General features: G+C 41.8%; 1 protein-coding gene across 1 annotated transcript; it reads left to right on the top strand.

Annotated features, from left to right (window-relative positions):
* The first annotated feature begins 1,533 nt into the window (after nt 1-1,533).
* On the top strand, nt 1,534-27,582 carry dennd4a (DENN/MADD domain containing 4A). The gene is made up of 31 exons (XM_073472702.1): nt 1,534-1,698; nt 6,863-7,194; nt 7,393-7,639; nt 7,739-7,808; nt 7,960-8,129; nt 9,042-9,280; nt 9,417-9,483; nt 9,621-9,679; nt 9,768-9,912; nt 10,122-10,297; nt 10,661-10,761; nt 11,844-12,062; nt 12,473-12,618; nt 13,045-13,065; nt 14,999-15,132; nt 15,454-15,586; nt 15,913-16,119; nt 16,216-16,344; nt 16,809-16,953; nt 18,129-18,251; nt 19,754-19,864; nt 20,513-20,587; nt 20,703-21,487; nt 21,572-21,788; nt 22,360-22,451; nt 22,544-22,719; nt 22,965-23,337; nt 24,004-24,121; nt 24,391-24,553; nt 24,650-24,714; nt 25,824-27,582. The coding sequence occupies exons 2-31, from the start codon at nt 6,884-6,886 to the stop codon at nt 25,958-25,960; spliced, it is 5,154 nt and encodes a 1,717-aa protein (XP_073328803.1). The 5' UTR covers nt 1,534-1,698; nt 6,863-6,883; the 3' UTR covers nt 25,961-27,582.
* The last annotated feature ends 12 nt before the right edge of the window (nt 27,583-27,594 follow it).

Below are 27,594 nucleotides of genomic sequence, written 5' to 3'. Positions count from 1 at the left end.
TTTATTTTTGGGTGAACTTATCCTTTAAAAAAATGATTACAACAGCAAAGATGACACAGCAGAAAGTCTGTAAACTGAGCACAGCTAAGCCAAGAGACCTTCCGGAGCTCAAATATGGTCATTTGTAAGTTTCAACAAAACTGTATGTCTTGGTAATCACCACACAAGGGCAGCAGAGGGCAATAAGCCCAGTTGTCTGTGGCTGCACTGCCACTTGTCTGCACCCACTTTGTCTTTCCAGCCATGAGACAGGCTGAATGTTTGTTTTGACGGATGTTACCATCCATCCATGAGTCAGTCCAAGTCTAGGTCAAATACAGTTGTTGGTTGCACTCAGTTCACTCGGTTCAGTTTGACAAAAAATAAATGTGTCTGTTAGAAATAGAAACAACACACATTATTGTAACTGCTGCACATATACATGTTTAGTCACAATAAATCATGTACATGTAATTGTTCTGGATTGTGGAAGGTATGATATCAGATCACTGAGTGTGAAAAATGTTGAGATTTTTAGTTTTGAAAATAATATATTATATATATTATAATATTATATTGTATGTATTAAACATCTTATTGATAACACTGGTGTTGTGTCATCTCTATTTTTGTGGGAATTTTAAGTTTTTAGTTTTTTGTTCACATTCTACAATTAAAAAATAACATAGCAGTTTTATTTGAGCATTTATAATAGACTGGCTAAAGTATTATTCAGGCTCAGTATAATTCAATTTAACCATATGCTACCATGCAGCTGTAAAATAAAACTTTAATGCTGAATCGTTTAGTCAGTTCACAGTAAACTGATCTGCATTTTGATTACTGAGTAATTTTTCATTCTTTTCAGCAAAAACACCAAACACGTGCTGAGTCCATCTTTTTAAATGTGGAGATTTGATATTAGTCTTCGTCATAAGTGAGTAAGTGATATAAACTGAACATCTTAAACAAGACACTTCCAACCTTTGACCAGTGATAGAAGGTAACTAAGTACATTTTTCCATTCTCTGCCACTTTATACTTCCACTCAACTATATTGTGGAGGCAAAAATTGTACATTTCACTTCATTTATTGTGTTCATTTAGCTTGAGTTACTAGTTACAGAAGCACATTTTCAAATTTTCAAAATTACACGTTTGTGCTCAAAGAAAATATATAGTTCAACAGGTAGCTGAATGAATTTAATATGAAAATGTGGATGATGTTTGTTTTTATCAGGATGGCACTGCTGGTGTCTCCTTCTTGTGTGACAACGGACATTTACAGTAAATCAAGAGTGAATGCTGGAAGTTTACTGTGATATCATTACACACTGTCTGACTTTTGTTGATTTCCTCTTGTGTGTGTGGTTTATGTCAGATGCGTTCATGTAAACTCAAATGTGTCCTCACAGCTACAGACGTTTGTTGTCTGTCACAGCTGCCAGCAGTGTCATCAGTGACGTCAGTGGGGTTTGTAATCAGTCACGTGAGCCGCGCAGGTCTGGATAAAGCGCTGCTCGGGACTACACGGTCTGTTCGGGTTCACCCAGCCCCATTGTGAATTATTATTTTTTCATGAAAACAAATTTAGACACAGAGAGTGAGAAAAAAAATAGACGGAGAAATAATCACTCTCGTCCACACACATCTGGGGTTTCTACTTCGACGTTGCTTCTTATTCGACAGATCATCTTCATATCGTCGTGATTCTGAGATGTGAGTACATTCTTCTTTTACTGAGAATAAAAACACATGACGCTCGCACACCCAGTCTCTTTAATTGAGGTGTTGCTCATGTTTATTTAGGTTTTTTTCCATTATAAGACCTTGGTTTTATTTGTGATGGTGGCTGTTGGCGTTACAAACCAGATCCTTTGAATTTGTCTTTGAATGTTTCATCAGGATAATTAACCGACACGATAAATAGGTTGTTTTATTGTCGTGCATTGCAAGAATAATATACTGCTTTATAGGGGGCATCCTGTGTGTAATATTTACAGAGCGCCCACTGGTTACATTGAGGTCATATGGAGGTTTATTTCATTGCACCCAGTGTAGATGCTCCATAAGATGGCTCCTTGTGATGTGGGCATAAGAGAAAACCCCTCAGAAGCACTGTGGTCGCTCTGGTCAGATGTGCTTTGCTAAACCATTTTTCTGGCTTTTGTGGTACACCAGATATTGCCAGTGCGCAAGATGCAATGCTTTGTTCATTCCTATTTCTTTCTGTTTTGCTGCCCCACCTCAGGGTATTTTGTCCTTCATCTTTCTGCTCTATTTATCTTTTGGGTGTGTGTGGTTTCCTCATCAAACAGCCAGGGTCCCCCCCCCACCCCACCCCTGTCAAACAGAAGGAATGCAAATGGCTGGTGAGGGTGAGGGTTGTCTTCGTAGCTAAGAGGGAACAGATGCTGAGTGAAATGTTGTGGTGGTTCCCTCCCCAGATCAGGCTGCCCATCCTGGCTGCCCCTCCTGCTGTTAATACAGCCCTCTCTAATCCCTGCACAGCCTGGGACTGTCTGTCCAGCAGCTCCTGCCTCTGTCTCTGGGGCCGTCATTACAGCAGCACTGTGATGCTCAAAGCACAAGTCAAAAGGCTTTTATTTCACATCAGAGAGAGTGGGTCAATTATTTTTTTTAAAGGTTTAAGGTTGAAAATCCTGCGTGAGTGTTGCTTACATGAAATATCAAAAGGCGTGAGATATAAATAATCAATATTATTTCAAATGAAAAGTCCCTGTTTTGACTTTTAACCCACATGTTTTGATTAATCTGAATTTATTTTAGATTTTAGTGAAGAGTTAGAGTTTAGTTTCTCTAGATACCAAGAAAATTGGCTTAAAGTGAAAAACAAGACGTCAATATCTTTAAATAAAAGACATGTTGCAGTGTTTTAAATGAAGCACTGGGGCGATAGCAGATGCAGAGTTTGACCTGTGATGTTCTCAGACCATGTGGGGGGAAAAAAAGAAGTTTGCGGTTCCTTGAGTGTGAAATTAAAATCTTGGGAACATTAGTGATGAAGAAATCCCTGACAATTTGTCATCTCTGCAAAGCTGACGGTTAGAGGTGACTCACAAAAACAATAGTGAACGCGAATAGGGAAGTAAAGAAGAGGAAATCCGCTGTGTCCTTTTTTGAGCTGCTTTTATGAAGAAAAGCTGTGGTGAATGAAAAGATGGCAGTTTTTTGGAGTGAGTCACTCACTTCCAGTTTGGAGCGAGCAGAGGGTTGCCTTCAAAAGTGATATAGTGAGAAGGTGGCATGTGGAAAATGAAATTTCAAGTCAAGTCAGGTTTATTTACAGGCTTTTGTCACTGAAGCAGATCTCAAAGAATTTTAGAACAGAAGCCGTTCTATATTTGATGGAGTAAACGATCTAAGGGATGCAATACTGTGTACAAACAAAGAAAAAACAGAGCACAAGACACATCTTCGCAAGGATATAGGGCCGCTACTAATGATTATTTTCATTGTTGCTTAATCTGGTCATTTTCTTCTTGATTAAAAGATTCGTGTTTGGTCCATAAAATGTCAGAAAATGGTGAAAAATGTTAATTGGTGTGCAAGATGACATCCTCAAATGTCTTGCATTGACCACAACCCAAAGATATTCAGTTTGCTGTCATAGGGGAGTAAAGAAACCAGAAAATATTCACATTTAAGAAGCTGGAATATCAAAATATTACTTAAACCGATTCGTCAGCTATCAGAAGAGTTGGCAATTAATTTGATAGTTGACAGGTAACCCATTAAATGATAAAGCTATCAGCTCTATAAAGGTAGAGACCTTTCTAATCTAGTAAAACAGCACAAGACACTAATGGAAAACAAAGTAAAACATTGCTGAACAAAAGGGAAAAACTGCAGCCTTTTCACTGAGAGGTGTGATGAGTCTGTAAGAACTTTCAGGTCAATACAACAAAAAGGCCAATAACATGGAAAGACATGAGATAAACTATTAAAACTACAGTTGTAGCGGTTGATTTTTCATATTCAGGGTATATCTCTGAATACTAAGTTGTAAAGACGTCATTCTTTGGCTGACTTTCTTCACAGAATAGAGCTTTGATAATGACACAGCCCATTAGTCGACTTGTATTTAACAAGAACAATGTTCCGGCTCGTTTCAGCATCAGAGCGAGAAATATTCAGTCTCCAGTTCAGTCTTCAGTTTTAATGTTGTTGCTATGGTGAGGATTAGATATAATTTTAGGCCTCTGCTTCCTGTTGAGAGGGAGGAATAGACGCAGCAGTGGATGTAGTGGTAGTTGGAGCTGGAGATTACATCTATATTTAATCCCGAACCTTCCGAGTATTACACGACACATCTGCCGTGCCATCAGCTGTATATTTAGCAACATTCTGTACCGCTGAGAGCAGGTACTCTGCAGATTGGCAGAAGAAGAGGTGTAGGGGGCTTTTAACTTTCTTTTGCTTTTAAGTCAGATTGAAAACAGGCATTATAATGGAAATATGTCTCTTTTATATATGTCTCTTTAGCCAAACTGCTGTGTTTAACAGTATGTCCATCATGAACAGCCTGGTGGAGGCTTTTACAGGGATGATGGGAAGTTTGTGAACCCTCTAACAAACTATGTCAGGAGTATACTGCCTCAAAATGACACTTGACCACTGAATTCTACAAACATTACACAGGGAATTCGTTTCAGCAGTCTGAGATGTTTGCAGACATTATCTGCGTGAAAAAGACAAAAAAAATTGAAAACTCGAATCCATCTAATAGGAAAAAAAGATTTTATATCTTCCTTTACAGCCAAATCAGTTGAGAAATTGTATAAATACAGAAGTTCCACCTTCTGCATGGAATTGGGACTATTTAAAGGACAAGTTCACCCAAAAATGAGATTTCATTATCTACTTATCCCCATGTCGATGAAAAGTCGGTTGAAGTTTCGTAGTCCACGAAACATTTCTGGAGCTTCACAGCAAAACAGCATTGAAGCATTCTCCGAAACAACTGAAGTAGATGTGGACTTCCTTTGAAATGTAAAAAAAAACATCAGAAAACATAAATATAAAATAGCTTGACCGTACGTCGAGGTCAATCAATTTGGGATCTCGGGGCTTCCGCAGACTTGGATTATGCAGACGAGCTGTTTGGAGTCATCATATGTTTTATTTTTCGGTTGTTTTTACGTTTTTGAAACAAGTCCCCATCTACGCTGCAATGCTGTTTTCCTGTGACGCTCCAGAAATGTTTTGTGGACTATGAAACATCACCTGACTCCTTCGGCATGAGGGTGAGGCTGAATTTTAATATCGAGAGAACTTATCCTGTGAGCAACAACTTTCAGTATGCATTACTTGTGACAATGTGACATATAAGAGCCAGAATATGGACTTGTTTTTAAGAAATCAATTGTACACCTCAAAAATCTGGATGAAGAAAGAAAAACAACAGTTTCACCAGTGCTTCTGTAATGTATATGTATATTTTTGTCATTTAGTAAAAACCCAGTATTGAAGGAGATATAAATAAACCGGAAAACTTTTTGATGTCTGGCACGTTGAGTCATCGGGTATACCCACAAGGCTTAACACTGCAGAGCATAAACATCCGCCATCAAAACAGCCTTCAGCTAATCAGGGAACATCGGACATAAATAGTCATAAACAGATTTCGGCTAAAACACTGCGAGACAAGGATTGTCCTTGTGATGATGAGTCATAATGATAAACATCTCTCTACCTGATGTGCAGAGCAAACAGGCTCATGAAACAGGAAATATATCTGACTGAGTTTTGGATCGAAAATTAGCTGAATAACTGAATCGAGGTGTTCTCTAACTGTCTGGCTACGGATGGCTGAATCATTCTCGTCCCTCAGCATGACTGTGGTAATGCTGCAGTTTGCTTGCTGCTATAGATTATCTCCCTCTTTTTCCATGTTCTCATGTTAGCGGTCAGTTTCACGCCCTAAGCCTGTAAGCAGTGCTTAGCTTTATGTCCCCTCACTCGGCCACGCGGGGCAACGGCACACACGGACCCATTAGCTTTAAAGCCAAAGTCCTAAGTGGGCGAGATATGGTCACAGCCTCTTGTGTGCCATGGTTCCTACCAGTGACACATCCAACGCACAGGAGGGAGATATCTTTATGCTAACTCCTTCATATCCCAGTGGGAGAAATAATGGGCAGCGGTTTATCAGTTTGCTAGTGAGTGTGGAGGAACTGCAGAGAGAGATAAAGCAGGCTCTTCAGCTTGAGCACAATAAACTGGCCCGGCGCTGTGAGGGTTTCCAGGGCTCCATGCTTTGTGATAAAGCTATAACAAGCTGACTCACAGGCGCTCCCTCTATTCCTTTCTATTTCTCGACATTGTTGAGCACAGAATATCACCTCGCTAAAAGCTCACAAAAAGCTTTTTGCTGCACTACACCGCGCCCTCTCTATCCCAGTGCTCACTTATTGTTCTGGTACTTTTCCTTTCCACACATTTCCATCTTTTCCTACAAAGGCATGCGTTTTATCTTACATAATCGGTCATGGCATATAGCAAGGTCATTGGTCGTAAGCCCTCCCATATTTCTTGTTGAAATATGGTGTTTTTGCAGACAGGAATGCGTGCAAAATGCTTCCAGATGTTCTCATTATATTCTGTTGTTTGTTCAGTATGGTATGCATTTGTAATGTAGGTAATTTCTGTTTGACATGCCGCATGGTTTAATGCAACAGTTGGAGCAGCAAGACAATTAATACAGGGTGCTCAGAGAGTGATTTTAAAGTCTGCTCAGCCTGGTTATTTCCTGATGAAGGAGGCCTATTTTCCTCTCTTTTTTAAGCTGGGTTACATACAGCAATATGATTAAAATGCATAATGGAAACCCTCCCCTTCTCTCCCCTTCTCTACTTTTCAGCCCACAGTGTGGGAATGGGAAATGATGGAGGATAAAGGGCCTCGTGTAGCCGACTACTTTGTGGTTGCTGGCCTCACCGACTCGTCCAAGCCTCTGGAGGAGGAGCTCCACTTTGATGATGCCGGTCCCAAGTCTGTGAAACCCAAAGCCCCCATTACCGATGTAGCTGTTGTGATCCGCTCCCTGGGTGAGGAGGTACCCCCAGGCTTCACCTGTGTGGAAAGCACCCCCTCAGGCCTCTCCGCGGAGCTCAATGGAGCCAGCCTCCGGGGCCCGCAGATCTTCTTGTGCTTCAAGCGAGGTAGAGATAAGCCTCCACTGACAGATCTTGGGTAAGCAGTAATCCTCAGTCTCTGACCCTTTACTCACCCAGCACCACTAATCACTTCTCTGCCTTGGGTCACTATAATCTGCTCTTAAACACATCCTCTGCCTTGACATCTCCACTATGAATATATTATCAAAGCTCTCCAGTAATAATTTTTAACTCCGGGATCATATAAGAAGTCTCACACTGCCTCGTATTTCAGGATTCTGTATGAGTGGAAAGAAAAGCTGAAGCCTGGATGTCACATCGTCCAGACCACGCCCTCAGGTCGCCCTGCCAACATCAGCAGCTCCTCGTCCCAACGCATCTACATCACCTACCGCCGCGCTCCCAAGAGCCAGCCCCACACGTCACTGGCTGTTACTGATGTGTGCATCATCATCCCTGGCAAGGGCGAGACGCCCCCTCACACCTTCTGCAAGGTGGACAAGAACCTCAACAGCAGCATGGTGAGACAAAGCTCTGAGATGAGTTTGAACTCTGGTGTGTCCTTGTGACCTGAAAATGCAGGTTGTAATTGATCTGTGATTTCTTTTCTTGTATTCCAGTGGGGATCTTCGGTGTACCTTTGTTATAAGAAGTCTCTGGCTAAAGCGAACACAATCGCATACAAAGCAGGTAAAGTAGCAGAATGTGTCTTATGAGCTAAATCTAATCAGAATTCTCAAGTAATCTGATTGTGGAAATGTCAGTTTTATTTCTGCCTGTAAATTAACTTAATGGCGTTATGACGACTGTGTTTGACTTTGTGGTGTGTATTTGTGTCTAGGTCTGCTGTGCAGGTACCCTGAGGAGGACTACGAGTCCTTCCCACTGCCTGAGTCAGTGCCTATGTTCTGCCTGCCCATGGGGGCTACGATCGAGTGCTGGCCAGCACACACCAAACACTCCCTGCCTGTTTTTTCCACATTTGTACTGACGGGAGCCTCTGGAGAAAAGGTTAAAAAAAAAAAAAAAACGCCTACTTACATTAGCAATTACCCACAACCATGTTCCTTTTTTATAATCTTTTTGTTAAGTGGAATGTGTGTGTTCCTCTTTTTGTGCTCATGAAAAACCCACAGAAACCTACAAACACGCATACTCATTTTGCCAAGGAAACCAGCATTCCTGTCAGAGTCCTGCTAAGTGTCATTTACATCATCATTAATTACGCAGTTCCCCCAAAGTCAGCATCAGTTTTCTGGCCCTTTAGACACAAATTCTCCATTGATTGCTCCATTTTAGCCAGCCTCTCCATCTTTATCTCCCCCCTCTCTCTCTCTGAGCGTTAGTGTCCCTTATGGATTGGTTTGTTGATGAACTGCAGTAGTATTTCTAAGAATACCAGACAACCTTAATCAACTTCTAAGCTCTGACGGGAATCAAAAATGGTCTAAAGGCGGCGTTTGGAATACTAAAACGTTGTTAGTCTTTGAAAGCAATGCAGCATAAAAGATTTTCTCAGCTCTTTTGAATAATGGATAGGTCATGCACCACTTGGGCTGGTGCATAAGTTTTAAATGCTGAACGCCTCAGTACTCACTCCTCCTTCCCCTGCAACCTCTGGCTTGCAGACTCGTCTCCAGGCACTTCATGCCTGGAATGATTTGTTTATTTATTTGGGTGGAACAACTTCAAAGCACTGAGCATTATTTAGCTGATTTATTATGATGATAATTCTCCAGTAGAGCTGCGACAACATCTCACCTGAATAACTTCTTTCAAAGTACCTCTGACTGCTGTGCCTGTGCTTGTTTGTGTCTTTGTAAAGTTTGCATCAGGATGTTAACAAGTTTTTGTGTGTGTGTGCATACTCGTACATGTATTAGATGAATTTATGCTGATCATCACCGTCCTATTGTGATGCAGGTGTACGGAGCAGCCATTCAGTTCTATGAGCCTTACTCAGAGGAGAACCTGTCTGAGCGTCAGCGCTCACAGCTCGGCCTGCCAAGCTCTGATCTCGGACCCGACGGGACCAGGAATGTTTACAGCAACAAGAGCATCTGTCTGCTCTCCCACTGGCCCTTCTTCCAGTCCTTCAGGAGCTTTCTCACTTTCCTCTACCGATACTCCATCTCTGGACCACATGCCCTGCCTATTGAAAAGTTAGTTTAACAGCTTCATTCACTTTGTTGAAGTCGCTCTGTCGCTCTTCAAAGATTCATGCCTATTTTTAGTCTTGCAGACAGGTTTTTGGTGCTCTTACGACTTTTCTGAGTGGTTATGTTTTTTCACTCACAGGCACATCTCTCACTTCATGCAAACTGTGCCATTCCCCTCCACTCAGAGACCACGCATCCTCGTGCAGGTGAGCTTAAAATGTGAAATTTGACGAGTGCAGTCACGACTTCAATTTTGTATGCTCGCTTTATTTGAATTGACATGAATATCTTTCAACACACTGAGCTAAATCCTCCCACCGTTGCTCCTGTGTGTCTTCCACAGCTGTCTCCACATGACAGCCTGATGCTGAGCCAGCCTGTGTCCTCTCCACTGCCTCTCAGGTAGGGAAGCATTAGTAAAATCCTTAATTATGCGACATACTCTATTTGCTGCTGTGATCTGGAACAATTTGATTTATTTGTCTTGTAGTGGTGGAAGCCTCTCCACATTACTACTGAATCTGGGCCCAAAGAATGCAGCCACTCTGCTGGTGCTGGCTGTCACAGAGCACAAGATCCTGGTTCATTCCCTGCGTCCGGCTGTGCTCACCAGTGTTACAGAGGCCCTTGTGTCTGTAAGTCTTTCCTCCTTTTCTTTCCACTTTTCCTGACAATGACACAAGAGTGTGGTCTTTAGTGTGATTAAAGGTACAATGGTGAGTGAGCTAAGAGGCGGAGCTGCCCGTAATCACATCAAAGAAGACCCTCTGGTTTTATATATGTTTTACCTCTGAGAAGCGTTCTTTCAAGAAATGTGCGTATGAAATTGCATCCTCCCTTTCAGATGATCTTCCCGTTCCACTGGCCGTGCCCCTACATCCCTCTGTGTCCGCTGGCCTTGGCCGACGTGCTCAGTGCACCGTGCCCTTTCATCGTTGGCGTGGACTCCCGGTACTTTGACCTTTACGTGCCCCCAGCTGACATTAGCTGCGTGGATTTGGACACCAACACAATCTCCCAGTAAGTGACCTCTAACCACAACCGCTCCGTGATAGATGGCCGCCTTCAACTGTACAACATCCAGCCAAAAATCATCTTCTCATGGTTTAGGCTTTTATAGGTCCAATGATGCAAGTTCTTCCCGAGTTTATCGTTTATCTGTCAAGAGAGCCTCTTAGGAGCCTCGATAGGAGCTGGAATGTGAAATATTCTGACTGTACAAAAAAGCACATTTGGGTAACGCTGGTCTTCCACATCAATTCAAAAGCTATTTTGCGGAGAGATTAAATTGTCAGCGCTGATGTCGGTGAATCCATCTCTATCTATTTGAAGCGTTTCACGACTGTCCTCCCGTGTAATGAAAACCATATGGTGTGCTTTCAGAAAGGACGACAAGAAGGCTTTGACGTGGAAAATCTTGCCCAGGAGAGCCTGCAAACATCTTCTGAATACCTTGAATAAGCTCCATCAGCAACTCACTGAGGGTGAGTCCAGTCTGTTGTATCATTTTATGTGTGGTTATTTATGAATAATTTAGTTGTCTACTTGAGTCTGTTGAGTCAGCCTGAACAGTCCATTTTACAGGAAACCTCATTAGATGCTTGCACTGTTATATAAAACCAATGTACAATAGCCTATTTAGTGCATCCCAGGAGATGTTGTGGATGAAGTGTAATTTAGTCTTTATGGTGTACCCACCCCTGCTCAACCTGCCTCATCTACATTTACTCTCATTTACTGTGATTCCCAGAACTGCTTTTCCTCTTTTAGTCAAATTACAGCTTGAATGCATGAGGCAGTAGAAAAATATCTGCCTCTTCTAGCGTGGATTTCTTTCTTTGTGGCGGTTAAACATCGATTCCAAATAAATCCCAGCCCAGAGAGAAGCAATTTGATGGCGACAGAATTAGATTTACCTTTAATGTTGCCTGGTATCACACACATTTTTATAATATTTAATATCTACTTCTGGCCACCGGTACCTTAACATACAATTCACAAGAAATGAATTGCGTGATTAAAAAAAACTGTTAATAAATGTGATTTAGGTGCATTTTTAAGCAATGCTAGTGGTGTCCATATGGCATTGTCAGTCGTCCATTATGGCCCATAATCCTTTGTTTTATGACCGAATACATGCATTGATAGCTCATTATCCTTGGCTACACTTTGGGTCCAGTGCTCATTACCAAGAGTCGGTATGTGAAAACTCTAAACCAGTGGTTTTCAAAGTCGGGTGTCAACTTTATTGTCCCCGAAGTGCAATTGATTTTGCAGCATAGAGTACAAAATAAAAATGTATGTAATGTATGACCAGCATAACACTCAGATTTAAAATACATTAACAAAATCGACAAATTGTCCAGTGACAATCAGAATCAGCAAAAACAAGCACAAAGTACGACCTGCATCGAAACTAATAAAGTGTAGAAGGTATATGTAAAAATGTTGGTTGGTTTTCTCATTCTTCCTCCAGTTGTGTGTGTGTTTTTTAATAAGCAATTCTTTGTTGTCAAGTTGTTTATATGCTTATTCTACATGCTAATCTACCATTGTGTGCTCTCAGGTGGTCAGCTGAACCGTGAAGATGTGCAGATGGAGCACACAGTAACTGACAGCGAGCTCAACGGTGGGAAGAGCCTCCACACTCTGGAGCTGGAGATCCAGGAGGCCTTCCTGCGCTTCATGGCAGCAATCTTACGAGGCTACCGCTCCTACCTGCTGCCCATCACCCAAGCTCCTTCTGAGAAGACCACCGATGCCAGCTCCCTCTTCGACCACCAAGGTACACGTCAGTCTCATTGTTGCCATGTCTGCATGTTTCAGTGCTGCAGTAGGTCAGGGGGTTAAAATCTGAGTGCTGCTGCATCAAAGTTTGGCCTAAATCATGGCTGTAATGACTCTGGTGATTTAGCTTAAGCCTCGGTGGAAATTAGGCTTGGATGACAAGTTAGATAAACCACCATGATTAATAGCACAATGTCCTCTGCACATCTGCGTGCTCTTATGTAATCGGAGCAGTGGAGAACAACTTATCAAACCACAGTATTCATTTCCTCTAAATGTTGGTGAAGTCTGCATGTTGACCCCATAAATGTTCTAAAACGGCTTGACTAAGTGAATATTGAGTTCTATAATCTGCTATTAATGCCCGCATGTCGTGTTTATCATTACATAATGTATTTTATTTCACAGGCTTCCTGAAAAGCCGAGATCGCTCCCATCAGAGGTTTTACTCCCTCATGACCAAGACTCAAATGTTCAGCCGCTTCATCGAGGAGTGCTCGTTTGTCAGCGATAAAGACGCCAGTCTGGCTTTCTTCGATGAGTGTGTTGATAAGGTGAGGTTTGCAGCTAATCTTTATTATAGATTTCCTGTGTCAGAGACAATTCATCATAAGAGCTGCATCATCCTTCTGCGATAACAACACTGAGTCTGGTCTCCGCTTGTTTGCACAAGAAGAGTAAAGCTGAGGCATTTAGAGGAAGATTAATCACATGCTGTCCTCTCAATTAAGACGTCTTATTAAGGTCTTGGTTTTATTTGAAGGAGCTAATAAGCAAATAACAGGAACTAATAGAAGTAAACAAAGGGTAATTAACACCTCAACATCTCTCTTGAGCCTCTTAACATCAGCACAATGCTTTTCTCAGTGCTAATGTCCCCTGTTCTTTCTGTTATTTTAAAAGCACTCTTCTTCTTCGCTGATTTTCTGCCTTTTCTTTTTTCTGCTGCTCTGCTCGTCATCATGGCCCCTGTCTGGTAGCTATTCACCACTGGAGGCAAGGTAAGCTACCAGAACTTGTGTTGAAATCGCTTTCCCCCCTTTTTCGCACAGGGTATGAACCAATCAAAGTGTTTTCTGACGTTCCTCGAGCCTGACTGACCTCAGGGTGTTTTGTTTGTATGTGTGAGCTGACTAAATCAAAGTGACGAACAAAGGGAGTTGAGCTCCTTTGTGCACGCAAGGTCTTGAGCGCGAGGATGTGCATTAGCTGTCAGTCTTTGTCAGCAATCTGCATTATTGAACCAGGTGCCATTACAATGAGCCGCACAGGGAGATTCTGCAGAACTGCTCGAGACTCTGAGGTGATGAGGAGACTCTGAGAGACAGTGAGGTTAATTATTTGTGCCTGCCATTCGTTGAGATGACTGCACACTATCCTAACTCCAAAGGTCTCTCTGCAATATAATATAGAAGAATGACAGACACTATGTAGTTTAAGGGCAGAAATTATACTGAGGAAAGAAAAATCTTCATTGACTGATTTTTTTTTAATGCTTTAATAAATTAAATAAACTCTCTTCGTTTTCACGACTGAATAAACTGAATAAACAAACTGATCTAAAAGGACAACACAATATCATACTATTTTATTTTGTTTATATTTGGCGGACCCTGCCACCTTTCTAGCTTCAAACACTGGTCTGGGGACCTTATTTTCATCTGAGAACAACTTGTTCATTCAGTTATGGAGAAAATTAATATTTCTGAGCTCGTATTATTACCTCATTGATATTGTAAATATTAAAATTCTGAGTTTTAATTTCTCTCCAAATCTACTAAGTGCTCCTTTAATTGTCAAAAAGCTATGATGCGATTCCCATCATTGTCAGTCAGAGCGTCAATCATTTGGGGATTTTACAGCTTTTATTAACGCAACCTGCCTACACATGTTTTGTAACAAGCACAAAAAAAGACAAAACATCCTCCACTCCTCCAAAAAAACTCCCTTTGCTTGCACACTTGTGCAATCCGGAAGCCACATTTACATCCTGCATGCTCCTCTATGAGTGGTCATTGTGGTTATTATTGAGAAGTGGAAGCATTGATTCACTTTGCTGCTGAAGTTGACAACAAATGCGTGATTGAGAAAGGCCTCTCGGGTGTAAGAGGAAGGGCAACTAGTTTAGAGACACTGAGCAAAACCGAAGTGGGGGCAAATAGGTCAGTTAGCGTCAGTCGACTGAATCATTCACTCGACTGACTGGAACAAAGTCTGTAATGCAGAAGCGCTGGGGAGCTCTTCAGCCATAATATTAAACGTTTTTCGTGAAGCTCATGTCTGAGATAAGCTGTTAATCAATTCAGATAAGCCAAGTGACTGCGCATCAGCATTGTAGGCTTTTAATGATCTCTCAGACAGCTATTCAGTCGTGGTTTTTCTCTTAGAAAAGAAAATGTGGGCTGTGCAACACTAAAGGGTGCTGCTGCTGTTGTAGGAAGGCAGAGGAGCTTTGTACTATATACTCTCCTCCATACAACAGATCAGACTGAGCTGAGGGAAATGTGGCAGTTTAGTTCAAGCACTGCTGCCAAAGCTGTACAGTTTAATGGTTTCATGTCCCTAGAGCAACATGGCATCAATTTTGTCCAGGTCACTGCAGGCGGGATTCATTTAGTCTTGGAGGATTCATAGGATCAAGCCTGTGCCTTGGCAGCACCCTTTAGATAAATGGCGACACGAGCCATATTTCTGATGTAGAACGACTCATTAGTGGCATCTGTCCGCCGTGACCCTCGTATCTGATCTGAGGGCTCGTACAGTATCAGACAACCGTGAGCCTCCACGCAGCATTAGCGCCTATGGATTTGTGTTGAGCTAAAAGGAAAGATGAAGAACAGAGGGAAGATCAATGATGAATGTGTGTTGAGCTAAAAGGAAAGATGAAGAACAGAGGGAAGATCAATGATGAATGTGTGTTTCCTTGAAACCCAGATTGACAGTGAAAGGCCCGAGGAAACCAGACTGATCGAACTGGATGAATCCCACCGCAGTGAGCACACGGTCTACGTCAACCCTCCAGAGCTGCCGCCACTACCAGAGGGAGAAGAGCATCCTCTGTGCTATAGGTACTGCAGTGAAGATCAATCTCTAAACGACAGATACGAGACAGACTGTTTCTCTCTTTTACTCTAAAAGAGCACGTCTCATTGACACAATGCAGTCCAGAAGGAGACACTTGGCATCAATTGCCTCTATTGTTAAACAGTCTGCCACTGCTGTAGGTCTTTGTAATTATCTTGAAGCAGGACATAACTCTTTTGGATTCTGTGCTCCAGCTTCCAGAGTCTCAGAGCCAAACAATTGTGCATGTCACTTGGCTTGCCAGTGTTTACGTGTCTATTTCAGTTTGTGTCAGGGTATCTAAGTGAGTGTATGTCTTCCTGCAGCTACTCCGGGTTCCCTGTTCTCAATGCTGAGCTTCTGGAGCCACTGGAGGGACCAAGCCCTCCATCAGCAGGCATGGCCTCACGCCACAGCAGCCCAGCAAGCCCCACGGCCATCTTTAGGCGCTCCAAACAGGTCAGTCGTATGAGTAGTGAGATTTTCTTGAAAATAGACTAGTAAATATTATATCTTACCAAGTCGTAGAGCTAAATAATGATTTACTATTCTTAAAAAACATAATTTCTTGCTGATTTCTACGTCTTTTTGTACCTTTTCTGTTTTGAAACCATATAATTACTATTGTTATGAGATTTTGTGCCTATCTGTTTCTTTTTATATTTGCAATTTAAGAATTTAAGCTCATTTTACTGCTGCACTCATTCTACATAATGATGAATAAGGATGTAAATATGAATGTAAAATGCAAATCTGGTTGCTCTTTGTGCTCTTTTTTATCTCAGGAGATCAAATCAGCTCAAAGGATGGCCAAAACCTATTCATCTATGCCTCAGATGTGGTCCAAGTGTCTGCTGCGGCACTGCTATGGCCTGTGGTTCATCTGCCTGCCAGGGTTTGTCGGCACCTGCCACTCAAAGGTGCGGGCTCTGCGTACGGCTTACGATGTGCTGAGGAAGATGCAGGACAAGAAGCTGCAGGCTCCAGACGAGGTGGGAAAAGTATAAGACAACCAGTAGTGTAGATTTTGCTGAAATGAGATACAGTGCACATTCTTAATTTTTAAATGCTGATGTTTCCTCTCCAAGGTGTGTTATCGTGTGTTGCTGCAGCTGTGTGGCCAGTACAGCCAGCCAGTCCTGGCTGTCAGGGTGTTGTTTGAGATGAAGAAAGCTGGAGTTCAACCGAATGCCATCACCTACGGGTACTACAACAAGGTGTGTGCTATTTGTATATACTGCACAAAAATTAAGCAGTTTAGTTTAAAGTCTCCCTCCAGTCAGAAATGTGTTGACACTAGAAGGCTGTTTTTGCATTAATTACTGAAAATATGATTTTAAGAGGGCGGGGCTCCGATCATGATCACACATGGCTTGGAAGCCAATCCTGGTCCAATATTCAGCATACATAAATATGATTCATACACTTGAAGCCTTCAGTGCACATACACTGAGCATGGACTATACGTTGAAGTAGGAGACATCTTGTGTCAAGCAAAATCTTGTGAAACGGAAAATATTTGCATATTCATATATTCCGGGTTTTTGATCACATATCTGAATGTGGTAATTACGCACATTAGATAATTTCTTTGTATTCCTGAGGCTACTGCATGTGTGGAGAGGCTCTCTAAGTCTAAAAAATTTATGACCACACGTACTGTTCATGTCTGTTGCTTTAGGCGGTGTTGGAGAGCACGTGGCCCTCCACTACCAGAGGAGGCTACTTTTTGTGGGGAAAGCTGAGGAACGTAGTCCTCGGTGTGCTCCAGTTTAAGCGAGCGGGGAGAAAACAGCAGACTCTGCACAGAGATCCCCAGCTGTCAGGTAAGAATACTTTCTTAACTCAGTTTTTATTGATATCTGATTTCGGGTACCCCCTAATTCCTACGTTAAGTTCGGCTGATCGCCACACTGATATTTTGCATTTTGTTAGCATTTTTTCAAACAAGTATCTGGTCAAGAAAGTAAATCCTTTAAAGTTTCTCTGCACAAACCAAGTTAAATATTTTTTTAAAAATACAGTCATGACATTAGTTTTAAGAAATGCGCAAAAAGTTAGATTTATTATTTCCATTTATTTGTTTATCATGCACTCCCACACTGATTGCATACAAACTAAAAGACCCCAGTAATCATTGTTTTGTAGCCCAGACTAATCAGGTCTTAGGTTGAGATTGCATTAGGTTCAGCAGTAATTAAATTCAGTAAATGAATGACTGAATGTAGAGGAGTTTTCTTACTTCCTGTAGTTCTGAATGAATCAAAATGTAAATGAGTGTGATCCTGTGGGAGCAGTCGTTTCTTCAAGGCTTCTCTCCTGGTCTCCTAACAAGGTTTATCCCAACTCCAGCACATATTGTTCCCAACCCGCATTTCTTTAATGACACTAATTAAACAGAGTGAAGAGGTTTTCCTCCCCAGCAGTTGCTGCACACAGGTTACTCTTGATATCAGTCCCTAATTCCCACAACAGCCCGGTGAGGCTCTCATTTCCATAATGATATGTGTTGTGTGAGGGTCTCTAATGAAAACATCATGCTTTACATCGCGTACTGCAACGTTGTTGTTGTGTGTTCACAAGGCGGTATATCTGCAAAAGTCCAAAAGTAATGGAAAAAGGTGATCATGTTCAGAAGCAAGATCCTTTTCAGGAAATAATTATTTACAATTTGTTTAATGAAAAATTGCAATTTATTGATTAATTCAACCTTATTTTGCTCTCCTTCGAGTTAAAAATTTAACAGAAAAGTGAAACTTTGATGTTCTTTTTGCACTCGCTCATCCTTTTATGTTAAGTTATGCAGTCATGATGACAGATACTTGGGATTCAAAGCATTCCTATTCCTATTATCTTTACAGTGGATGGTACTGATTAAAGCACTGATCATTGAGTGTTTATACAGTCCTCTTAGACCGGCCGGCCAGGCTCTAATCTTATGATCCTGTTGGTTCTCTGTCATTTGTGTTTCACTATTCCCCTCTCTGTTATCTCCCTTCAGATGGCAGCGATCTTGACACAGTCAGCCATGGCAGTTTGGACAGCGCTAATGACTCCGCTGAGCGCACCTCCATCGACACTGACTTCACTAAAATGGACTCCAGTGATGATGGATTCAGTACAGGTAGGAAGCCACAGCTCTGCTTCTTTCTTCTTCGAACAATTTCATCTTTTAATTGTGTCACTGCTGCTCATCGTGCCTCAGCTTCTCTCTGGAAAAATCAAATTCTTAATGTGATTTAATTTATCATCTGAAAAGTGTCCAAACCACATGATTCATAATCCTTCATTTTTTTTTTATTTCTCTGCTTTAAATGTCACTGTACTGAATAAATTGTTTTGACATCATTGCACTCTGCACATTCTGCTTTCTGTCAATCACCTGACACCCACGGAATGAAATGTCAGTCTCCAGAAAAAGAAATGCTTTAAAACCATGTAACCATGTAACTCTTGAGTCCAGAAAGTGACAAATATTACAGCAGCTCATCTAAAAAGAATAAATTAATACATAGATATACATAGGGTTGGGTACCATTCACATTTGTACTGGTACCTGAAAATTGGCACTGGTACCCAATGGTAACTTTTTTTGTTCCCTCCATTAAAAAAAAAAAATGTAGGGGTGTCCTGGTGGTTCAGTTGGTAGAGCGTGCTCCCCGGGTGCACAAGGCTGCATGTCATTCCCCCTCTCTCTCATCCCGTTTCCTGTCAATCTTTAAGCTATCCTTTACAATGAAGCTATGAAAGGCCCAAAACATTTTTTACAAAACAGAAAGTCATTTTAATGCTGCAGGGGAACTTGGACATGTTGCCCTGGCCGGCTTTGCTTTGTTCATTGAATATATAAAGCAAGTGTTGTCAGTGTCCAGTTTTTGAAAGTGTAAGTGTGAACGCTTTGGGCTCACCATTGTTCTGAATCAGTGTAAGCTGTGGGGATGACGAGGTCTTGCTCTCTCTTTCTCAGAGACTTGGTAATCCCTGTGTGGTTTGGTCTGTACCCTTAAAAGAGTTCACACAATACTACATAAATAACATATTATCCCATTTTAAATCGATTAAAAAGCTAATTATATTACATTTAAAAGTGGTTTCTCATTGCAAAACATGTAAACCACATTTGACAACAACACTTACCTCCTGACAAATGCACTGTAGAGACAGCAGGGTGTGCGGTGGTCTATCAGCAGGCTGCAGCTCTCACGCTAACAATCTATGGTTTGGAGTCTGGCTCCGTCTGATCTTTCTCAACCCTCAGTGAGAAACGGTTCAATAAAGCAGAAATTCTATGAGAATAAAATGAATCACAGCAGAGGAGGTTTGTACATTTCCCTGCAGTTTGACCTTGTGAATATGATGCAAGTTTTCAAAGGATCTGCTCCTCTCCTGCTGCTCCTGCTTTTCTATTCTGGGAGTGTTGTGCGCTGTAAGCTGTAGGGAATGTCACCACGCTCTGTTGAAGAGAAACTCTCAGATCAGTTGTCTGTTACAAAGCATCCACAGAGATTTAATAGCTGGCTTCTGATTTACTCAGCTCTTTCTGAGTTGGGAAACTGAGCAGGGTGAAAATAAAACAAAATGTCTCACTGTTTTTCAGAAGAGTTAAAGCTTTCTTATCCTATTCAGGTGGACAGTCGGATCAAGGCTACGATTCATTGTCCAAAGAGGAGGAGAGGATGTGCAGCAGAGAGAGTGACAGCGCGACACCGGTGGAGGACAAAGCACCGAGGCAGTCGAGTGAGTTATAGATCGGCCTCTATCTCTGATCTCTGACACTTGGTTACCATCTCTGCAGGAGTAAATCACCGCTTACTGGAAGCAAAGTGAACCCTCTCACTTTAAAAGCTGGGCTATCATATCACAGTGTGGGTGTAATGTATCCTCCGCCCGTCCATTTGCTGTTATATTTAGATGTTTTTGAGAAACAGATTCTGTTGATGGATGAACCTGTTATGCAACCAGGTGATTGTTTGAATGACAGGATTAGTCTTGAATTTTGTTGCAAATAACAACAGGCTGTATCTGATGCAATCTTTGCACCAGCTTTCCTGATCAATACTCCTCACTAATTAGTGTGATGTTTCATCAGAGGCTTAATTGCCTACTTTATTTTTTGGGGGGGTTGTAATACAAGACAGACACATTTCAAGATTAACAGCTGTCCCGCAAGGAACGACTTGGCTGCCAGCTTTCCTGTTCTCCACCCTACTGCAATCGTTTTATGCTGGCAGAAACAGCAATCTCTAAGTATTTATTGATGTAATAAAATGAATCCTTTGCAAAATATGTGATTCGCAATACACTTTGTTATACACACATTTTGATAAAGTGGCCAAATGCACAGAGATCTATCTTTTAACAATCTGGCATCATTTAAATCTCCAGCACCTGAAATCGAGGTTCCAATCAACAGAATCTCTCCTCCTGCTAGAAGCTGCAAATCATCAGATGTCAGTGCAGGTAAGTTTTATTCATTAAAAAAATCAAGACAGCATTATGATTGTGTATAAAAGCCACAACTCTCAGTCCTATAGTATAGGGGATTCATTTATTGCAACATATGTTTTTATCACAGGTGACAGGCTTGTCTCCAGTCCATCCAGCGAACACATTCTTTGTGGTGTCCTTCCAAAGACAGAGAGGCCAAAATCTCTGGACTTGTCTGGCGGGCAAGGAAGTCTGAGGCTCGCCGTCCCTCACCTCGGCTCGACAAAGCAGCATCAGCTAGCTACTGACAGACTGCACGGGGTAGAAGAAGAGGAGACAGAGACTGATCAACAGAAACCTCAGGTGGAGAGAAGTGTCAGCTGCAGTACTGGGACTGTGAGGAGAACAGGTATAGAGACAGGGTTTGATCCCCTGTCGCTGCTGACAACAGATACGGTACAAGTGTGTGATCAGGAGAACAGCAGCACGTCCACGGTCCGCCGCGACCTCGCCGAAGAGATCGAGATGTACATGAATAACGCCAGCAGCCCTCTGAGCAGCCGCGCACCCAGTATGGACCTGCAGAACCCCTCTAGCCCTTTGTTCCGCTCTGCTTCGTCTCCTCACACCTCCCCACGACCCTCTGCCCTGCTCCGCTCCAACACACACCTCCCGCTGCCTGTCAAATCCAAGGAGAGGCTGAGGTCGTCACCGTCTCTGCCTCTGGGTGTCTGTAACAAAGACAGGGAGAGGCCTTCCTCCTTGGTGTCGCCCTCATCACCTACTCCCTCCACCTCGTCGTTCTCCATGGACTCGCTGTTCACTCCAACTCTGGACATCTTCAAGAGCAGCGTCATATCAGCTGGGAAGGGTGTGGCCGAGAAGGCAAGCCGCTTCTACTCTCGTCTGTCCTCTCAGACTTCTTTAACACAGGTTGGTTGTGCAGCATTTTCACCTTGCTAATATTCCCAATCAATCTTCCTCCACAATGAGTGTTTTCGTCTTCCTCACCTGCAGGATGCAAACTGTGACAGGATTAGTGTATCCTCACTGACCTCCGGGGAAGCAGACTGCTCCTCGCTGCTCGATAATGACTCCTGTCTGGACCCAGATGGCTTTACCTCCCCGCAGCATGGCAACGTGACTAGACTCAGGAGGAGCCCAGTTGTGGGGCATACCAACCTGGGCAGCCCCAGCACCCCCAACAGAGTGTTCAGACACAACTCCTTCTCTGGTTTGTTGAACGTCATTTAATCAGTCTGCATAAACACCATTGTTAAAATAAATCTGCTAGTTTTGTTTTTTATCTAGACACGTGAAATCTTGAAATGTTTGCTTGCAATGAACAGCATAAATCCACTTCCTCTTCATGAAAGCATCTCTGGTGTGAAAAAGTCATGACTTGCAGCCATGCTCGTTAAATCGCTGTTTGAACTGGAGCATTGTATTGGTTCCCAGCAAAGCGCTTCTTGACTATCTAAATTTAGAGTAAGAGTAGGACTCGGTAATGGAGAGAGTTGGTGTTGTTCTCTGTGAAACTAGGCCAGCAGGCATGAGGGCTGATGCAGTGTGTAGGCTTCTCTGGACACAGCCAGAGGCCCAGTGCTATACATGGACACGTGAACATGCACACGTGAATGCACACTCCCATGCACACTCACATGCACACTCCCAGACACACCAGTGTGAATCATAGATTCGCTAAACTTGCACTTGATCGTGCTTTATTTAATTAGAGCTCAGATAGCGGATAATTCTTGGCTTTGACTTGCGTGTCTAATTGTATAATCTTCCATCGTATCCAGGTGGCTTGGCACTTCCCTCCAAAACTCCGCACACGCCAGATTCCTCCCCCGACACCAGCCGCTTCCAACCCACTCCAAATTACACCATAGAGGTGAGTTTCTCACATAGAAAATGACTGAGTATCACCATCGAGTGTTGCACTTTGTCCTTAATTCCTCCATGTCTTGCACCTTTTTGTTACAGGTGCTGATGTCCAGCTGTTCGCTCTGTAAGACCTGTGACTGTCTGGTGTACGATGAGGAGATCATGGCTGGATGGACAGCAAACGACTCCAACCTCAACAGCACTTGTCCGTTCTGCGGCACAGCCTTCTTGCCTTTCCTCAACGTGGAAATCAAAGACCTGAGACCACAGAGCAGGTACATGCTCCTTTTACACAGTATGCACACACTATATACTCACAAGTACAACTACTTTGATTATTTCACGCTGAATTCAGTAAAAATATGAGGTTTAATGTCTTTGATCTCTCATGTTAGCTTGTCTATTTTTATAGTGTCTTGCTGGCTGTCTGGCACTCTTTCCACACACACACACACACACTCAGACAAAGCTTTATCCCTGTGGCCTCTTTAAACAGATCCACTCTGTGTCACCCCCTCAGGTCCGCTAAGGAAAGTAATCCTGTTACAGAGGAGGACACGTCGGCGTCACTCAATCCCGAGGCCAAAATGTCTGCTGCAGACTTTGCAGCTCAGTCATCTGCAGCCTCCTCGCAGAAGCAGGAGAGCAGCGGGAGTGCCCCGGCCTCTTCCTCAGCTCCGGTGACGGTGCCCTACCTGAGCCCTCTGGTTCTGTGGAAGGAGCTGGAGAGCCTGCTGGTGAACGAGGGGGACCAGGCCCTCTCCTCCCCGAGTGTTGTCGACCAACACCCCATCGTCTTCTGGAACCTGGTGTGGTACTTCAGAAGACTGGAGCTGCCGAGCAACCTGCCGGCTCTTATCCTGGCCTCCCAGCACTGTAGCCATGGAGACCAGGTAAACATGCAGGTGTCTATCAAGCTCACCCACATTCAGTTGTGTGTAGTCTGACCCTTTAACCATAAAGCTGTCATTATATCAACCTGTTTTGGGTGAATAGTTCAACTAATCTAACTCATAGCGAGAAAAATCCCAAAATGTCAGAGTTTATTGATGCCGCTCCCACATCTGTACGAAGCTATCACCATCAGCTAGCTATCATAGCTTAGCATAAAGTCTAGAAACAGGGAGAAAGAGGTAGCAGTTTATTTAATTTTTTTTTTTATTTGTACAAAAAATAAAGTGTAAAAAAGACACATCGGGGTTTGATGGGGTTATTATGAGCCAGATTATTTTTTAGCCTGGCTAAGAGAGTGGTATTGATCTCCTCACCTAACTCTCAGCAAGAAAGCAAATAAGAATATTTCCCAAAATGTGTAGAATACAAAAAAATCCTGACTTTGGTGACTCCTAGTGGTACTAAAAAAAAAGAAGACAATGTCAAAACAGAACAATGCATAAAAGCAGCACAAAGATAATAACAATTTTCAGGGGAACATCTCTCTTTTTTTTAACAAATGAAAACTAAATACTATATAGATATAACAACATCAAAATTCTTCTCATGAGGGCTGTCACATACAGAGTAAGGCATTAATCTTCTCCTCGTTCTACCTCCTGCAGACTGCTCAGAGCGTTTCATCTGAGGACAGTAAGCAGGTGCTTGTGAGGATTATGTGGGACAACCTGAAGTTGCACCAAGACAAAGTTCAACCCTGCTACGTCCTGTGGAACACACACTGTAAGTTACTGAAGTGTTTACTTTTATAGACTGAGATGTAAAGTATAAATTACCTTTAGAAAATTATTCTGCAAGTTTAACCAAGGTCAAATATTTACATGTAAATTAAATAATGCATATGAAGTAACTAGAAAAATCATGCATAATTCAGTTCAGGACTCCTATTAGTTATGCCTCCCTTATCAGTGCGGTACTTTCAGAGTTGATTCTGAGCAATGGAGATGAATGAGCCTTTGATCGGGGTGACTTTTATCTCCTGTTCTCTGCAGGTGCAAACTCCCTGGTTCGCTCGGGGCTGTGTGAGGAAGGCCAGCTCTTCACAGTGGAGCTACTGCAGGGTTTTGTGAGGAGCATTAAGAAGAGTGATGTCTATCAGCCCATGAGCCAGATCATCCAGCTGCTGGGACCAGAGCTGGGCTTTAGAAGGCAGAGGTGAGGAGATAAAGATGTTACTGTAAAGGATCGAGTAAAGAATGATATGAATGAAAAGTCTAATTGTTTTCTTCTTCTTCTTCTTTTCTCCAATAGGAGCCTGTACAGAGATTTATTGTTCCTCGCTCTGGTGGCTTTGGGCAAGAACAACATTAATATCAGTAAGTTTAAATGGATGATGTCCTGTTTTTAGACATGCAAGCTTTGGTTCAGACTGAAATATCTCAGCAACAATTGCATAGATTGCAATGAAATGTGGTAGACATATCCATGATGCCCAGAGGATGAATCCTACGGACTTTGGTGATCACCTGAACTTTCTTTTAGCGCCACCAGCAGGACAAAGTTTTCACTTATCCTGTGAAATATTTCAATTTTTACCAGATTGATTTTTACATGATTTGGTCTAGACATTTATGTTCCACTCAGGGTGAATTGTGGTCACGTTTGTGATCCACTGACTTTTCATTTAGCGCCATCATCAGGCCAAATTTTTTTTTTGTCCACTTCTCGATTTAAGAACAAATACCTGCAAAACAAATAACGTTCCCATCGACCTCCCCTGTAATTTGTGTTTAGTACTAATTGCAATGATTGACTGCAATGATTCATTAATGATTAGTCGACCAAAATAAATGAATCGCCATCATTGAGGAATCGAATATAATTTAAGAAGCTGCTTTTCTTTGTGTCTTTGTTGTTTCATTTATTATTGCAAATGAATATTGTCCGGGTTTTGGACTGTTGGTTGGACGAATGAGGATTTTCATGAACAATTTAAAACAATGTTTGAAAAAAAGGAAAATAATCTGCAGATTAATCTTTAAAGAAAATAATCTGAAAAAAGGTTTCAGCCCTGGTGCTAATGAGCAAATGTTAGCCTGCTAACAAGTTAAAGGTGCAATACGTAAGAATTATGGTTGAAAACATTCAATTCTTAACTTAAAGGATCAATGAATGTGACTATGAATGCAACACGTGGCCAACTCTTACATGTTGCACCTTTTTAAACTGAGATGGTGAACATGGTAAACAACATACCTGCTAAAAGTTAGCATTTTAGCATTGTTTTTGTGCAGACGTTGGCATGTAACTCTCTACTGTGCCTAAGTGCAGCCTCACACAGCCACTTGCATGGCTGTTCGGTGGTCTTCTTTATACAGATGCTGGATCTGTTGTTTTCTTGATTTATCCAATGCATGCTACATACAACACCTTTCGTATGAAGCAAATGTGCTGAATGTGACACGTTACGCTATCTCTTTTGCAGATGCTTTTGACCGGGAGTACAAGTTGGCATATGATCGCCTCACCCCCAACCAGGTTAAACTGACACACAACTGTGACCGGCCCCCCGGAGCAGGGGTCATGGAGTGCAGGAAAACTTTTGGGGAGCCCAGTCTGTGAACTACTTCTGGTCCTCTATCCCACCATGTTTTTCCTTCAGCCACAGTCACTGCTGCTGTTTTATTTTGTTTGTTTGTTTGTTTGTTTTGGACTGCTCCTCAGACTCAGGACCAGCTCACCTGACTGGAGCACCGAGCTCTTTTAAGCACAACGAGAAAATGACACTTAATGTAAAGCAACTGCCATGAGTTTCTTGTATACTGTTAGAGCTGGGAGGCACGGAGTGACAGGCCTTGTGTTTGTAAATATTTAAAAAAGTCCAATGTATTTTCAGTATAACTATAGTAAAACGTTTGTACAGTTATTATACAGTCTATTTTATGACTTTGTTTCTGTTGAAGCTGTGAGTAAGTGTGTAAAAGTAAGTGTATGATCACATCGTCGAAATTCCTAAGTGGTCCTGGTGACCTTGTTAAGACTGTTGTTGAGTGTGTGTATAATAAGTAATTGCTTTTGGACATTCATGTTTTTACAAAGCACTTGCCTCTGACCATTCGTCCTCATTTACGTAACGCTGTGACCCAGCAGCCCACGCTTAAGTGACTTTTTATTTGACGGCTGCAGGACTTACTGTACTGTCTAATATTTCCATTACATGCAGTTAACGAAAGCAAAGAAGTTCATCCTTATTTGCACCCTGTACACCCAGCGGGGTACTGGTCATATGCCTGAATACACTAAAGTAGATGCTTACATCAAAAACATTTACAAAACATGATATTATTGTGAGTCAAGAAGGGAGTAGTTATAAATGTATATGCACACTGTTTATTCATTTTGTAAAAATGTACCAAAATAACCCAAAAGGGAATTCTGTTTATTTACAATTTCTTTTTAAGCAATACCTTTTTTAAAGTGATGATTGAATAATTGATGTGTTATATGGGACCACCAAGGATAGATGTCCTTAAAAACAGTACAATCAAACTGATAGTAGAGGAATTAAAACTGAAATGAAATGTTTTTTGTTGGTTTAATTAAAACATTTTTTTTTATTTGTTGACACCATAAGGGATCTATAAAAATGTACAGAGTATTTGATGCTAGTATTTTGTATATTTCCTTTTGGTCTTCACTGTATAGTGTAGATGTCAGTTTTAGACATTTGGACAACAGTGCACTGTTTAATGTGACATATAGATCATTTTAAATCTCTTTGAAACAGAGGACAGTGCAAGTTTCTTTGCACTGAGCATACTAAATGTAAAACAACACTTCTGACTTTTCCTAATTCTAAATCACTTCAAAAATGAGTGTGATGGTTCACTGTGTCGATATCGTTTTTCACTCCTAACTGACAAAAAAAAACTGCCTAGATGTGATGCAGCTCCACAGCTTATTACTGGACACCTCAGTAATTTATGATGATATGATGCTGGATTAGATGAGGCTGTGTGCTTGGAAAAAAACACCAGTCTCACAGCGTGTACAGTTACCTTTTAATCACCTTGTAAGTTGTGACAAAAAAAAAAAGCAAACACTGATGACCAAAACATCATTTGATGTCTACATGTTGTTTACACGATTTGTCAATTAAAACAATGTTTATGAAGTATTATTTATCATTTGTAACACAGATACTAATTTGTATGATTTTTATATAAAAAAAGAAATCAAATGTTTTCCCTGGCTGG

The sequence above is a fragment of the Pagrus major genome, chromosome 8 (assembly GCF_040436345.1).
Source record: "Pagrus major chromosome 8, Pma_NU_1.0".
Taxonomy (NCBI): domain Eukaryota; kingdom Metazoa; phylum Chordata; class Actinopteri; order Spariformes; family Sparidae; genus Pagrus; species Pagrus major.
This window is presented reverse-complemented; position numbering and strand designations above follow the sequence as displayed.

What these genes read in the sequence shown, in the direction of transcription:
- dennd4a (XM_073472702.1), top strand. Translation starts at nt 6,884, where the DNA reads ATGATGGAGGATAAAGGGCCTCGTGTAGCCGACTACTTTGTGGTTGCT. An exon ending in GACCACGCATCCTCGTGCAG is followed by an intron (nt 9,484 to 9,620) that starts GTGAGCTTAAAA and finishes TGTCTTCCACAG; the next exon opens with CTGTCTCCACATGACAGCCT. An exon ending in CAAGAACAACATTAATATCA is followed by an intron (nt 24,715 to 25,823) that starts GTAAGTTTAAAT and finishes TCTCTTTTGCAG; the next exon opens with ATGCTTTTGACCGGGAGTAC.